A 16501-nucleotide genomic window follows, 5' to 3' on the forward strand; every position below is an offset into this window, starting at 1 on the left:
TGTTCACATTCAACCTATTTGTGTCTTTGGACCCAAAGTGAGTCTCTTTAGGCAGCATATAGTTGGATCGTGCTTTCTTATCCATTCTACCAATCTCTGCCTTTCATTGGAGAGTTTAAACCATTTCCATCTAAAGTAATTACTGATAAGGAATGACTTTTGACATTTTGCTATTTGTTTTCTGTGTGTCTTATGCGTTTTTTACTTCTAATTTCCTACATTGCTGTTTTCTTTTGTGTTTGAGTTTTTTATAGTGTACCTTTTTTTTTTTTTTTTTTTTTACCTTGTTTTAAACTAGCCCACATGCTATATAGCAGACACTATGAGCACAGCTTCAGGACTACTATTCCTCCTTTTACGACCACTGAGACCAGGGTTCAGATCCAATGGAAAAGGGAACTGGAGGGTTATAGCATACCATTTTGATTCCCTTCTTATTTCCTTTTGTGTATATTTTTTAGATACTTTCTTTGTGGTTACCATGGGGATTACAATTAATAACTAGATATATTTTGAAGGTATAACTGACACTTTTAATGGATTGGATGATGGGTATGAATGAGGAAGTCAAGGTTAACAACAAGGTATTTGGCCTGAGGAATGGAACAGTGGAGAAGTCATTTATTAGGAAGGAGATAACCATAGGAATTTAAGTTGGTCAGATGTGGAGACGGCAGAGAAATCAGGAGTTCAGATTTAGTCGTGTTACATTTGAGATGCCTGTTAGACATTGATCATGTAGGCAGTTGGATATAAAAGTCTGAGATTCAGGAGACGTGTCCTGGCTAGAGATGGAAATTTGAGTCATGAACATATGGATTGTATATAAATCCTTGGGACTGGATGAGATCACTAAGGGAGTGAGTGTAGATTGGGAAATGGGCACACTAATACTAAAGAGCTGTGAGTAAAGGGGGGAACTAACAAAAAATGACTGAAAAGGAGTGGTCTATGTATATTTTATATATTTCTAATAGATTCTGTTATTTCTTAGGACAGGATAATTCCACATAAATCTGTTTTCTTTCCAGCAATGTCTAAATGAGGACAGTGGTCCTAAATATTAGTGGTCCTAAATTTTAGAGACAGTTTAACATAAAATAAAAAGGTAGTTATAATTTGGATATTCTTAAATATAAAATAAGTGTGCCAGATGAATTGGTTATTATGCATAATCTTCCTCCCCCAGCATGATCCCACTTTAGGAATATTACTTTATCTAGTTTTTCTAGGTGGTTTTACTTTTTTTTTTTTTTTTTTTGGCGGTACGCGGGCCTCTCACAGTTGTGGCTTCTCCCGTTGCGGAGCACAGGCTCTGGACGCGCAGGCTCAGCGGCCGCGGCTCACGGGCCTAGCCACTTCGCGGTATGTGGGATCTCCCCGGACCGGGGCGCGAACCCGTGTCCCCTGCATCGGCAGGCAGACTCTCCACCACTGCGCCACCAGGGAAGCCCGGTTTTACTTTTTATAGTCATTAAAATCTGTGATCCTTTTTATCTGCTTAAAAGATTGCTTGATAAAATACTTCTTTGCTTTGATACTGTAATTATACTGAATTCTGTTCTGCGGGGAGCGAATGTGAAAGTTATGTAGTCAGAACTGAATCAGGTCTTCCCCCAAATGTGTTTCTTTCCACAAAAAAAATCTAGGGAAAATATTGTGAAGGTAGAGACTAATTGCTTAAGAAAATCAAACATCAATGAAAAAAAAATGACTTGTTCTTTTCCCAAGTAGTCATCTTACCCCAGTGAGATCTAAAGGTGCTCTGGAATAGGGGAAAAGCTTCCGCATCTAGCTTGTTTGCATTCCTAACTCTCCCATTTAAACACTTGGAGTTAGTAAACCTGAATAAAGGTGGATTAAGTTAAGTTAAATTCAGTTAACTTAAAATGCTTCTTTTTGCCTACCTTCAGTCCTAGCTTTTGAGACTTAATAAATGAATTTTTCTTCTATCTATTGTGTAAGAGAATTCCCACCAATAACTTTGTACTTTTTTACTTCCTTATGGGGTCTAAGTGAAAAAAGAGAAAGAAGAAAGACGCATAGGAGACTTTTTTGGTGGTGGTGGTAGTTTTTACTTCTTTGCCTCTCCTTTGCTATTAACAGTTTTAAAAAAAATTAACAGAAAAATTGAAAATACCTGAGTGCCTGCTACAGAGACAAAAGCCACTGTTATCATCTCTCACCTAGATTGTAACAGCAGCCTCCTAACTGGTCTTCCTGCTTCCACCCTTGCTCCCTTATTGTCTAATCCCATGACACTGCTCTGCTCAAAACCCTGCAATGGCTCCCCATTTGATTCCCCACAAAATCAGATTTCTTACGGAGGGCTCTCAGGCTCTGGTTGCCATGACCTCTCTCACCTCTCCTCCTACCTGCTCTCTCTGTTCCAGCCACACTAGCTTCCTTGCCAGTCACATTTCCTCATTAAAGACTTTGCTCTACCTGATCCCACTCCCTCATATAGGTTCTTTCCTCAGATACCTGGTTGGCTAATTCTCTCACTTCCATCCAGTCTTGCCTTAAATCTCAGCTTGTCAATATAAAGCCTCCACTGACTATCTTTTAATACTTTAACCTGCCCCACTCACACTCCCATACTCCTAATCCTATTTCTGTTACAGTTTTAATTATGATAGGTGTGGTTATGCTCTGGTAATGACTTAACCCTGAAAACAGCTTAACAACGAAAGCTTATTTCTCATTTGTGTTTCATATCCATTATGGGTTAGCAAACGACTCTGTTCCACTTAGAACCTCAGGGACCCAGGCTGATGGAAGTTTGCCCATCTTGTGATGCATCTCAACATGCAGCTTCCAGCGTCCCATCTGTAGGGAAGAGAGAGTTCATAGAATGATTGAAAGGGGCAGAAGTCACCTTTTTCCCAGTTCATTGTCAGAACCAGTCACATGGCCCCAATCTAACTGCAAAAGGAGCACAAGGAATATTTGGTGAACATTACTGTTTCAACACCTGTTCTCTTATTTCTCCATAGTACTTATCATCTTTTATTGTATAATTTGTATATTTTATATAAAATGTCATTTGTATATTTACATATTGTATAGTTTGCATATTTTGTTTTTATTATTTAGTGCCTTTCCTCAGCAAGAATTTAAAACTTATTCTCCTAGAAAACCTCACTACTTACAGCTTCTTGGACACAAGCATTTCTTCATTTGCTCCTGCTGTTTGTAATGTCCTCTATCTTTTTTGCCCTGTGCTCCTTTTTCCTCTAAAGAGTAAATCCGACTTATCTTTTGGGACAATTTGAATCTTAATCTGGGAGACTCAACTAACATCCTTAAACTAAGTTAAAGGCCCATCCCTTAGACTCCCTCTGAATTTTTATTATACTCCTATCATAGCCCTTAACCTCCTTATAGGGTTACATGTCTGTCTGCCCCATTAACCAAGTTCCTCATGCATATGGAAGAATGTCTGGAGAAATACATGGGGCCTAGAAAAGAAACTATGAGGATCCGAATAAGGACAGTATAAGTAGGGTGACGGGATGACAGAATCAAGAAATATTTAGAAAGTAAAATCAGCAAGACTTGCTTATTGGTTGAATATGAGGGATAAGGGAGAAATCAAGGATAATTCTTACTTCTCATTTAGATTATGATACTTCCAAGTGACATAGGGAATATGAGAGGAGGAACAAGTCTAGGTGGTAGGATGATGAGTTGGGTTTGAGGTATAGTATGTTTAACTCCATAAGGATCTCAAGATGGAGATATGTGCAGGGGTTGGCTAAATGGTTCTTAATCCAAGGACATGGATAGGTGTTCAGCATGCTAAGTAGTAGTTAAAAGGTAAGAAAAGGTGAGACTGCCAATAACTACTAAGGGCAGAACCCTTAGTTAAACTAACGTTTAAGGAACAATTAGAGGAATACATGCTCTTGTGCAGAAAACACAGAAAAAAATAGGTGGTGAAAGGGGAACCACGAGAGTGTGATGCTGTAGAAATCAAGGTATTTAGACTTTCAGGAAGAAATATGTGGGCCATGTTAAAAGCAGTAGAGAAGTCAAATCAAAACAACTGTGTACTAAATCTTGACCACTCTTCTTGCAACGTTACTTAACTCTTTCAACTCCACTTCTTATTGAACCACCTTGAATTCTTATTGAATTGAACTATCTCGGCTTCAATTTCATTGAGAAATTTGAAGTTATCAGGCACATGCCCATCCATCAATCATTTCCTCCTTCCGTTTAATATCAGGAGCTTCAAAGCCAAGTCTAATACCAGTGCCATTAATACTAAGAGTTGTCTACATTTTAAGTTTTTTCCCAATTTATGGCTTTCTGCTCCCAGTATCCCACCAAAATTTTTTGCAATAAGGTTGCCATTTGAAATTTTAGTGGAGGGGCAAAAATGGACAACAAATTACGTGATGCTGAATATCAAAAGGAAGATGTGGAAATGGCAAATAGCACTCAGTCACTGATGGAAGTGAGAGGGAGATAATGCCTCCTGCCCAAGGGAGCAATGATATTCACCTGGACCAGATTCAGGTGTTATTCCAGAGGCACTTTCATTTTGGAGCTACAGTAAAAGTATGTCTCTTACCTGTTTTTCTTCTGTAGCATACCAGTGATTGAATCTTTACTGTAGAAGCAAAAATGAGCCAATTCCCACAACGAAGATTGTAGAAGCATTCCATTTGATTCATTTGTTCATTCATGTAAAAGTATTTCCTGAATGTCTGCTATGTGCCATGCTTATGGTTAGGTGCTGGGAATACAATGGAGAGTAAAAAACACATAGTTCTTGTTCTCCTGGAGTTTTGTAGTATAGTGATTTTTTATTTGCTTGTTTATATTTAACCTAATTTATTTAACTAATTTTACTTTTTTTTCCCTTTAGTATCCTCTTATATATGGACTGATTCTTATTCCCTGCTGGTGTTCTCTAGTTTGCCTAAGTAGAATTTACATGGGCATGCACTCCATTCTGGTAAGGAAAAACATTGTGTTCATAGAGCTTTATTTTTTTCTAAAATCGACAGGCAATTGTATAATTTTTACTCATTTTCAAACTTACTGGAAACCTAAATGAGAAAATATAGTTACTGTAAATCTTCTTTGTTTTGCAAAAATAGAAACAGGATGCTTTGTAAAGTTTTAATGTAGTTATCACGTATTTCATACAAACAGTTCCCACAATAACCAAGTATTATACTCAGGATAACATTTCTCCCTCCTTCCATTTTCACTTTTCTTTTCTTTCTCATTCTCTTCTATGCCTTTCCTACCACGGAGTCAAAACCAACAATGTAAATACAGACACCAAGGAGCTCTACTTATAAGTGAGGACCCAGTGACTAGAAGCTAAATGAACTTAAAACTGTCCTGGTGCCACTTGTATTTGAATATTAAACTCTAGTTTTCTTCTCTTTCCCGACAGTACTTTAGGGCTTACATCAGATATTTTATTTTGAGAATGCAATTCAGTTTCAAAAGCAGCAGCACAGAGACCCTGTACTCTTTCAGCCAGCCACGCCTAACCACTTCCCTTCCCCTCCATCCCATTGACATTTCCTAGTTCTGGCCTGTACCATCTCTTAACCAGATTACTGCAGCAACTTCTTAATTAGCAGCCCCACTTCCAATAAGACACTGCTCCGTACAGTGTTTAGCCTCCTGTTGTAGTTTACTGTCCAAAACACAAGTATGATGCCATACTGAATGACTTATGTTTCCTCAAATGCAAAGGGTGTTTCATATCCCAATACCATTAGGAATGCCTTAACCGCCACATGGAATGCCCTTTCCCTTTTCTTTGCCTAACGGACTATCCTCTCCTGTTCTTCACGACACACAAAAAAACATTATCTCCTAAAGCCTCATTACCTTCCCCATCTTTCCTTTCTCAAGACTGGTTAGGTAGCCTTTCTCCCAGAGCATATTGAACATAATTCTGGCATAGCACTTATGCTAAATTGCTATTGCTTTTTTCTTTATCTTTCATCCCCACTAGATAATAAGCAACATGAGAAAAGTAACCCTCTATCCCTTGCATTTAGTGTGGTGTCTCTTATGACACTCTGTGAATGTATTATGTATTATCTTGTAGATAAAGGATCAGAAGAAAGATGGAGAGATAGAAATGAATTCATGGAATCCAAAAGTTTATAATAGGTTATATAAAATTTTTCTTGTCCTTAACAAGTTCACATTTTTAGACTTTTCTACTCATAAAAGTATCTCATTAGCTTATTTCGTAGCTGTAGAAGTATTGGGTTTCTACTTCTTCCTCAGATTGCTTGCTTCCAGCAGCTGCCCCTTCACTAGTAAATTACCAGAAGTGCCAAATGCTCTGTTAAGAAGCAAGCTATTTGTGTTTTATTTTTTATAATTATTTATATTAATGCAAATTATGAATTGGCATATAATTCTGTCTTTCTGACTAATCTCTACTAGTTTTATAATAGACTAAGTATCACATTTTTATATCAAATCTAATATTAGTCACAAGAAAATGTTTTCCATCTCTGTGCCATGTTACAGTTATTCCCTTCCACTACCAATTAGCAATATTGCACCTAAAAAACTAACAAAAGGTTATGCATCTATGAATGATAATATTATCCCTAGATTCATTATCATCATAAAAGAGGAATAAGAATCTTAATATATTGAATATGTAATCTCAACCATGCTGTTCTTAAAAAAAAGGAAATGTATAGTGAATTAATTAAATATTTAAGCTGAGTTCAGTTCATGTTTAGATACTGGATAACATCTGTTCTTGAATCAGCTGAAGTAAAAACAATATTGATGTATTATTTTTCAAATCATGAGTCTGACAACCAAATCATGAGTCCGATAACCCTCGGTCTTCTTTTTTGGCCGCACTGTGAGGCTTGTGGGATCTTAGTTCCCAGACCAGGGATTGAACCCGGGCCCCAGCAATGAGAACACCAAGTCCTAACCACTGGACCACCAGGGAATTCCCCAGCCCATCTTTTAATTATTCAAAAACGATCTTGTCCCATAAAATGTCTTTATCAGTTTTATTCTGACTAGCTACTGAATTTTATTATGTATAGCATTGCAAGTTGTTTTCCTTTTAAAAGTAAAATCACAGATGACTTGCAAGCATCGTAAATTATGTTTCTGTATTATAAGCACAATTATTCCTAATCAATAATATATTGGTTTTATCATTTGATAATTGATATATGAAATTATAGTCATAATGAACCCCCCCCTTTTTACATTATGGATCTAATATATTCCCACAATTTTCACTTTTTCCTATATTTTAATGCTTCAGTAGTTACCTGCATTTTGAACTATTTTCTTAATCATAATTTGTATCTTCATTGTTTATTGTGAAATTACTATGGAACTATAGGCAGAGTATGCCCTAGAAGTTGCTAATAGGTGCTTAGATGCCATATTATCTAAGCAGATGTCTTTATTAACATTAAGAAGAAAGTTCTAATAATGTAGTCTAAATAATTTATATTAACGAGCACTTTGTTGAGTATTTTTCATATGCTTTGTTTTTATTGTTATAACACAAAGAGCAACACTTAAGTTTATTTTTAACATTTGCCTACCTTCCTAGATTTTCTTAATCCCCAGAAAAGTAGAGGAGTTACCACATCCATTTTTCCTCTATTTATTTATGTATGTATTTGTTTATTTGTTTATTTATTTGGCCGTGCCATGCAGCATGTGGGATCTTAGTTCCCCAACTGGGGTCGAATGCATTGGGAGTGCAGAGTCGTAACTTAATGGGGAAGTCCCCATTTTTCCTTTATTCATCATCAAACCTAGCTCTAAAAATTTCTTGAAACACAAGCCATTTTTAAATTACTAGATTAAGTACTTGACAAATTACTGTTTTGTTTCTACATTAGTAAAATTATGAATATGTTATAATTACATTTACCCAAAATTGTACTAAAAGTTTATTTTTCTATATGTGGAAAGTCTTTTTAGAAAGATATTATGAGATCATAAAGTAGAATGTACCTCTCAAACCCATTTTTATAACAAGACATAAAAATCAAACTAACCAAACAACAGGAAAAATCCTGAAATCATGTTATAGAGAAAGATCCAGAACAGTAAACACTAAGAGTTTTAATAGTGGTTATTTCTGGGTAATAATTACTTGTTATCGTTTATCCATATTTTCTAGTTTTTCTGTACTGAACATGTATTAAATTTGAATTTTAATTAAAGATAAAAATTTCAAAATCCATCCCTAATAATGCCTTTATAATCAAGAATTGCATTCCAATAATACATTTTGTTAGAAACCCTGTTGGCATCACTGACATGTTGAATTAGAAGCAGAACACCTGAAATATGTTACAATTAAAAAAAAAAAACCCTAGGAGCCAGCAGAAGTCTTGAATTCTAGCCTCAGCGAATCACTAGCCTCTTTAGTTTTATTTACTGATTGGAAGAAATGAAAAGGAGACAATTTCAGATTTAAAACATAAGAAATCTTTATTGAATTTATGGTATTTGATATCTTCTACCATAAATTTGATAACCATGAACATTCCATTCAAATGTGTAATTATTAACTTTTATGGCATGTATGTTATCTATAATTAATAAGTATCTAAAATTATTTCCTGTTTCTTTTTGGAAAATTTCCTACTTTGAGTTCTTTATGCTACCTTTAACATCAGCTTTTCTTTATTGCATACTTTGTGCTGTAATGCTTAAAACCACTTACACATTTTAATATTGTACATTAAATTGATATTACAGTGATAGCCACCATGTTTATGTCCTGAATTCAATCATTCTTCCTTCTGGTTCTGTAGCATGGAAATTAAATGTGCCTTTTTATCCAGGATAATATTATAAATAATTAATAATTCAATCAGAAAAGGAGGCAGATTTGTATAGAGACTTGTAGTAATCTAAGTTTATTATTCATAGAGCTATAAAAGAAAAGCAGAGGACAACAAATATTGGATGTTTTCTGTCATACTGAAATATACATCTAAAAATATAATTGATGTGTTATCATATATATATATATATATAACCATGTAAATCAGTAAGAAAAAGAAAATCCAAAGGAATAGTTGCCTTAAAGACACAAATATACATTGTATAGAAAAGGAACAGTCCATAAACATATGAAATAATGCTTAATTAATTATCAGGGAAATGCAAATAAAACATCAAGAAATACCAACAACTGATGGGATATAAATTTCTGTAAACATTTTGGAAATTTTTTATTGTCTTGTACAATTGAACGTGCACATATACTATGATTCTGCCATTATATTCCTAGGCATATGTCCTGGAGAAACTTTCATAGACCCATATGGGAACATAAAAAGAAAGAACATAGAGGCATTGTTTATAATGCTGCTTGGTTTAAGAATATATACCAATTAAGAAAGCTCAACCATAACCAATGAACTAATCCAAAAGCTGAAAACATCCTAAGTTACCATCAGTGGGAAAATAGATAAATTGTATAACCACACAATAAAATATTACATGGTTGTGACAGTGAATGACCTATAACTAACTACGTATGATGAATGAATCTTAAAAACTTAATGTTAAGTGTAAAAAGCAAATCAAAAGAGAATGCATACTGCCTAACATTTTTATAAAGCTCAGGAAGAAGCAAAACTAGGTAATGTTTTGTTTGGAGATATGTGATAAAACAGTTTTTAAAAGCAGGTACTTATTCAGCTAATACTCAGGCTTATGCAGAGTGATAGAACTAGGAAACAACATACCAATAGATTCAAAGTACTGGTAATATTATAGTTCTTTTTGGGGGCAGTGATTTCATAGATATTCTTTTTGTAATTTCACATATACTTTACGTATCTTATTCTATGTACTAACTATTACATAATAAAAATCTTAGGACAGAAAAACATTAAGCACCTACTCTGCTGCTTAACTGTACTGAATGCTGTTGAGAAGTAACCATTGTTTTGGGCAGCATAAAGGTCACTAGTATCCATGAAAAGAGTGGTTTCAATGCAGTGATGAGTTTAGGAAAAAATAAGAAGTGAGAAGGTGGAGGCAGTGAATATAAGCAACTCTTCCGATAAATTTTTCAGTGATACTAGATCCCAGGGTTTCGTTTTGTTTGTTTTAAGGTGGAAATTCTGAAACAGTTTTGTTCATGTCAGGAATGATTCAGAAAGGAAAGTTCTTTTAATAATAGTGTTATTTCCTCCAATAAACCATCTTCTATTTTCTACCCAGTTGTTTGTACCTAAAAGTAGGAGTAGGAGTCATTTTTGATCCCTTTTTCTTTTGCTTCTCTCTTACATTCAGATCATCACCAAGTTGAAGTTCGTCAACTCTAATTTTAAAATATTTTACTAAATCCATCTATGTACGTCTCTTTATATGGACCATATCTAGAGTGAACCACTACAGTAGCCTCCCACTAGTGTCTCCTGTCTTCCATACTTTACCCCTATAATATATTCTCTACACAGCAGATGGAATGTTCTTCTATAAATATCCATCAGATTTTATTACACTCCTACTTGGGAATCTTTCAGGCTCCCTATCACTTTTGAAATAAAATCTGAACTTCTTACCTAGCCTACAGGGGCCCTATCTACATGATTTGACATCTGCCTGTCTCTTGGATCTCATATCACATCACTCTTCTCACTATTTGAGCCACACGGAATTTCTCTCAGTTCCTTGAACTCACTAGGTTCTTTTCTGCCTCAAGGCCTTGGCACTTGGTATTCCCTCTACCTGGGACACTTCTTAGATCTAAAGATAGGGCTGACTCTTTTTTGGAATCAAATTTCTGCTCAAGGGTCACCTCCTCAGACAGGTTTCCCTAATCACCCTAATAGGGTCTTTCATCATTCTATCCCATTGTCTTGTTTTAATTTCTTTATAACAATCTGAAATTGTAATATTTATCTATTTTTTACTTACATGGTTATTGTCAGTCATCCCCACTAAAATGTAAGCTCTATGGCGTAGGAATCTTTTCATTTATTAAGCAGTGTATCCTCAGCCCCTAAAATAGCGTCAGGCACATGTAGGTACTCAATAAGTATTTGTTCAGTGAATAAATGAATGAATGGGAAAAGGAAAAATAGGCTTTGTATCCTCTTTAGTCATGGAAATAATTATGTATTTAAATGTGTGATTATTATATTAAATGCATGAAGATGAAGTCTTTGAAAAATAAGTACAGTTGATCCTTGGACAACGCAGAGGTCAGCACAATCAAAAATCCACCTATCATTACAGAGTGCCCTTCATAAACTTGGTTCCTCTGTATCTGCAGTTCCTTTGTATCAGGGGTTCTGCATCCTCAGATTCAACCAACGGGGATCATGTAGGACTGTACTACTGTTTACTATTGAAAAAAATCAGCAGTTAAGTGGATCCACACAATTCAAACTCATGTTGTTTAAGGGTCAGCTGTATATTGTTTTCCCCAGAAATCACTACATACGTTAAGCATAGTTTATTGTTCATTTGAATATACATTTGTGTATAGCATATATGTATTAATTTGTAAAAGGGCAGAGCTATAAAAGCATAATCATTTTATTATCATCAGTGAATCTTTTTAGTATTATTAAAACAGCTTTTAGTACCTATTATATAAAGGTTACTTTAAGAATGTGACATATTTAAAAATGTACATTTATTAACATTGAAATGTGAAATATATATATATATATATATATATATATTTCCTTAAATGCCAAAAAAGTATTATACTAAACAACTCTACCTTCTTCTTTTCTCAGGATGTTATTGCTGGATTCGTATATACCATTTTAATCTTAGCTATCTTCTATCCATTTGTGGACCTGATTGACAACTTCAACCAAACTCACAAATATGCTCCATTAATCATCATCGGGCTTCATTTAGCCTTGGGGATCTTTTCTTTCACTCTAGACACTTGGAGTACATCCCGGGGAGACACAGCTGAGATTCTAGGAAGTGGTGCTGGGATTGCATGTGGATCTCATTTTACCTATAAAATGGGTCTAATATTAGATCCTCCTCTGGATATATTACCTTTACCTAGGCCCCCCATTTCAGTGACTCTGTTTGGAAAAGCCATATTGCGGATTCTCGTAGGGATGTTGTTTGTACTAGTAGTCAGAGATATAATGAAAAGGATCACTATTCCTTTAGCCTGTAAAATCTTCAATATACCATGTGATGATGTTCGAAAAGCAAGACAGCACATGGAAGTTGAACTTCCTTATCGGTATATTACCTATGGAATGGTTGGTTTCTCGATCACATTTTTTGTTCCTTACATATTTTTCTTTATTGGTATCTCTTGATGGAGAAACATTGTTTACGATAAGAAAGGAGGGTATCAGTTACTGATATCTAAAACCATATTCTAGTTAAAAGCCAAATCAGAGTTAGGCTTTTGCAGGAATTTAACTTAAATAATTATTTAAGTAAATTCATAGGAGTCAGTGCATTTTATCATTGCACATCCAGTTATTGTTTTAGGTGAGCTGAGCTATTTCAACATTGAGAAAATGATAAGTATCCATTTGGAATGTTCATGTAATATTTGGAGAGTTTTATGCTGTTATGGATTCAAGTTATATATAATATATATTAAGGAACATAATATATAATTATGTATCTAATATATGTTATATATAAAATAATATACCTAAGTTTTTTTTTAAACCATGGGGGTGTATTATAAAATCAATAATAATATGCAAACAGTTGTGCCTGTGTATTTGGACTTAATACAGGTATGTTGTTATTAACAGATATATTTAATGTTTATTTACTATGGGAGCCATTTCCTAACCAAATTGCATAATTACTAGACCAGAATTCGTACGCTACCACATATTGATTTCCTGCCTCTTTTTATACTGCCATCACCTTTCATGTTACTCATGATGTTGAACATAGGAGGCATTTTTAATGGACCAAATTTTCAGAAAAATTAGTTTTTGAATTCCTTTTTTTTTGTTTCCCAGTTCTGTACACTGTGTTGAATGTACTTTATTTGCACTTGTTCTGGACATTAGTTTAATAATTCAGGTACTGAATTTTATTGCTTGCTAATTGTGCCTTTCTGTTGCTGAATTAAGAAATGCCATGTATACTGTGATATAAAAATAAGACTAACTTTATCTTAAGTTACATATAATCAGACAAATATTTTAAAAAATATCTGTCAAGCTAACAGGGCTAGCAGTAAACCACCTTCAGTTCTTCAGCCTTTGTTTAGAAAGAAATGTGGAATGGACTAAACTTTCTCACTAATTTATTGGGAACCTAAATGGATAAATATTTCCATTTTTGTAGGTATTTTTCTGTGCATTGTAAGTTATAGGAACAAGATGTATTTTTTGTACATTGTCTTGATCGTTTATACTACAGGTAGATATTTCCAGTGAATGGAACTGTAATTGAACTTTATAGGTGGGACAATGCACATTTCATATGTAAACAAACCATTTTTCTAAATTATTTGGAAACGATTGGGTTTAGCAGTGTTAACTTTTAATACCATTTATTAGCTACTGTGGTAAATTATAAAATTTTAAAGTATCAGTATTTTAGGTCCTATTATTTTTTTCAACCTTTTGTTATTTTCATGGTGGAATATTTGAGTATAAATATTAAACTATTCTTTATGCTGTTCGTGCCTTTATATTTTGAAGTGTAATTGTAATTAGGTTAACATTAAGTTTATTTGTAGTAAGTTTTTCATAAAGAAGAGAATTAACTTTCCATGTAAATGAGCATCAGGTATGGAGTTACTGACTTAGTGCAATATCTGTCTGATTATCCAGAGGTATCAACTTAAGATGTTTCTATTTTGGGCAGCATAACTATTTGAGCTCATATTTTTATAATTATGATTGAGAATTTAGGGACTTGGTAATTTTTGCCAATAGTGAATCTGATAATTGTAAGTAAAACAACTAAATTTTCGACATTTACCTATTAGTTAACAGAAAACCAAGGCACTTAGGAACATATCGGTACGTTGGAAAATGTGCAAAGAACTTTTCTTTCAAAATGTGTTCACTGAATCAAATTTTAGGGACTATTTCCCATAATTTGAGTATACGCTATCTTATTAATTTTTATATCTAGCTTAAAAGGTATTCAAAAATATTCCATTTCTTTGTGATTTATTGTTTTCTGTCCTATGATAGTTCCATGCTAAATGTATTTTAAAATAAAAGCCAAATTCAAGATTGGAGGGTGTTTTGTTTGCCTTCTATGCATTTGTTTCTGTATTGTCTGGTAGAGATTTATAAAATATATCTAGTATTTTCATTCTAGCAGTCTTTTCCTGTGAAGCGTTTTATTCAATATAAGTACTGTTTTTAGAAATAGAAGACATTGAAGAAATTCTTTAAGGTTCAAACTGCTTTGGACTCTATATATGATCATTCTGACACTGTACTTTTAGTGAAAAGTTTCATAACTTTATTTTTAAAACTTATGCATAAAACATGTTTCAGTAAAATCCACGACTGAGTATTGTAGGTAGTTGGCTGTTAATCCATTAATCCAGGAATTAATCATAATACAAAGAACAGGTACTTTTACAAGCAAAATAAACATATGGACATTTCATTTTGTAATTATAAAGTGCCATGACATGTGAACTGCAAAAACTAGGGCTTCCTGAAAGTCATTATAAGACCTAATATAAAGCAATGCTACTATAGTAGATTTATGTAATTTAATTTTATCTACCAGCTTTCTTTACAAGTAATGTTTATTAAATGTGTCTTTCAAAGACAACATAAAAATTAATTCAGTGATATGAGTATAATTTAAGGGCAGATTTTCATAAAATGTTTGATAAAGATGAGTAAATGTTAAAATGTTTTTATTTTGAGTAAAATTGTGTATAATCACACAATTTTATATGCAAAGATTTTTTATTGCCAAAGCAATTTCATTCTTGTTAAGAATGTTTACTCTAGATTTAAAACCAAACTGTTTAATCTGGACGTCAGTAAGGCCCAGTTTTTAAAATGCAACTTTATAGCTGAATTAGTTTTTCTGAAGGGAGTTTTTGTTGTTTACTGTGGAGATTATTTTGAGAAAGGGAAGAGGCAATAGTTTGAGAAAGTAATTTGATGTAGTGGATGTTACTACGCTATTATTTTGTCAAGTTTTGGTCATGTTCTTCCAGTTTTTGCTGTTATATACATAAGTTAAAAAGAAAACTTTTAGGGCTTCCCTGGTGGCACAGTGGTTGGGAGTCCGCCTGCCGGTGCAGGGGACGCAGGTTCGTGCCCCAGTCAGGGGGGATCCCGGGTGCCGCGGAGCGGCTGGGCCCGTGGGCCGTGGCCGCTGAGCCTGCGCGTCCGGAGCCTGTGCTCCGCAGCGGGAGAGGCCACAGCAGTGAGAGGCCCGCGTACGGCGTACGGCAAAAAAAAAAAAGAAAACTTTTAAACTTGAATTTTAAATAACTTTTACACTTGGATTTTAATGGTGGTTACATAGACTATAAATAGCACAATAAAAATAAGTTTTAACATGCTAATTACAAAGGACATTTTAGAAAGTTCTTCATTTTTAAGCACACCAGACCACCACAAATCTTTACAAACAAAGCATGCCATGCCTTCCTTGTGAGACACACAGGAGGGAAAATTCAAAGAAAAATAAAAGAAATATATTTTTTAAATAAAAATGTTTACAGAAATAAACACTAACTTTTTAACCTCAACTATCTGGTATCTGCTAATTTGTCCTTTTTTCCTTTCATCATGTTTAGTCTTGGTGCACTTTCCATGGATGTCTAAAAAGCCTAGCTCCTAGTACTGTAAGTGACAGGCTATGACAGAAATCTAAAGTGTGTTTTTAAAGGGTATTTTCCTGTCATTTTCTAAAAGCCAAGTGAATTTTAAAATAGCCTTATGATGTATACTATATCATGATGTCTACAACATCATTGGGTTTATTTCAACCTTAAATGTCATAAAGTCCATTATCTCAGGTTTTAAAAGTTCATACACTTATCTATTATGCTGTTTGCAATATTTGATTTAATACATATTTTTAAAGTTTCCTTTGTTACATAATGACATTTTCTTATGAGATGTAAAATGGATTCTCTTTTTAAAAAATAGTTACTACGGTAATATTACCTCTTCAGATTTGAGGTTTGTCCCTTGTCCTAAATTAGGGGTTCTCATAACTGAAATCCATTGTAGCACATATCACAACCTGTGATTATTTATGTATTATTTTCTTAAATTTTATGTCTTCATCTCCATGATGTAAGCTCTATGAGGAAAAGTGGCTTGTGCCTCTATTTACTTCTGGATCCCTGGGACAGAGCACGCATAATAATATATATTGAATGAATACCCAGTCCCTAGACAGGCTTCAGTATGTGTATTTATCTGGGTGAAAAATTCTACAATTTTCATCAGCTTCTCAGAGAGATCGGTGATCTAAAAAAGTTTAAAATTCTGTAATAGTCTACATTTTACTTCTTGTTCTAGCTGTTTTAAAGGTTTAG

At 34.1% G+C, this 16501-nt stretch overlaps 1 protein-coding gene, 1 long non-coding RNA gene and 1 other non-coding gene across 3 annotated transcripts in view; 1 reads left to right on the forward strand and 2 right to left on the reverse strand.

Annotated features, from left to right (window-relative positions):
• The window catches only part of SGPP1 (sphingosine-1-phosphate phosphatase 1), a 36623-nt gene extending 21876 nt beyond the window's left edge, over positions 1-14747 (forward strand). Inside the window, exons 2-3 of the mRNA XM_060004433.1 lie at positions 4877-4966; positions 11757-14747. Of these exons, the coding sequence (XP_059860416.1) occupies positions 4877-4966; positions 11757-12308 (642 nt within the window). The 3' untranslated portion in view covers positions 12309-14747. The remainder of the gene's footprint in view (positions 1-4876; positions 4967-11756) is intronic.
• Positions 283-408, reverse strand: LOC132421454 (small nucleolar RNA SNORA61). The gene has a single exon (XR_009518701.1). It is a non-coding gene; the product is annotated as a small nucleolar RNA SNORA61 (small nucleolar RNA).
• Positions 2654-16501, reverse strand: part of LOC132420213 (uncharacterized) — a 42027-nt gene continuing 28179 nt past the window's right edge. Inside the window, exons 2-3 of the long non-coding RNA XR_009518329.1 lie at positions 4580-4744; positions 2654-2829 (exon numbers count right to left, since the gene is read on the reverse strand). This is a non-coding gene — a long non-coding RNA (uncharacterized lncRNA). The remainder of the gene's footprint in view (positions 2830-4579; positions 4745-16501) is intronic.

The sequence above is a fragment of the Delphinus delphis genome, chromosome 2, assembly GCF_949987515.2.
Source record: "Delphinus delphis chromosome 2, mDelDel1.2, whole genome shotgun sequence".
Lineage (NCBI taxonomy): Eukaryota > Metazoa > Chordata > Mammalia > Artiodactyla > Delphinidae > Delphinus > Delphinus delphis.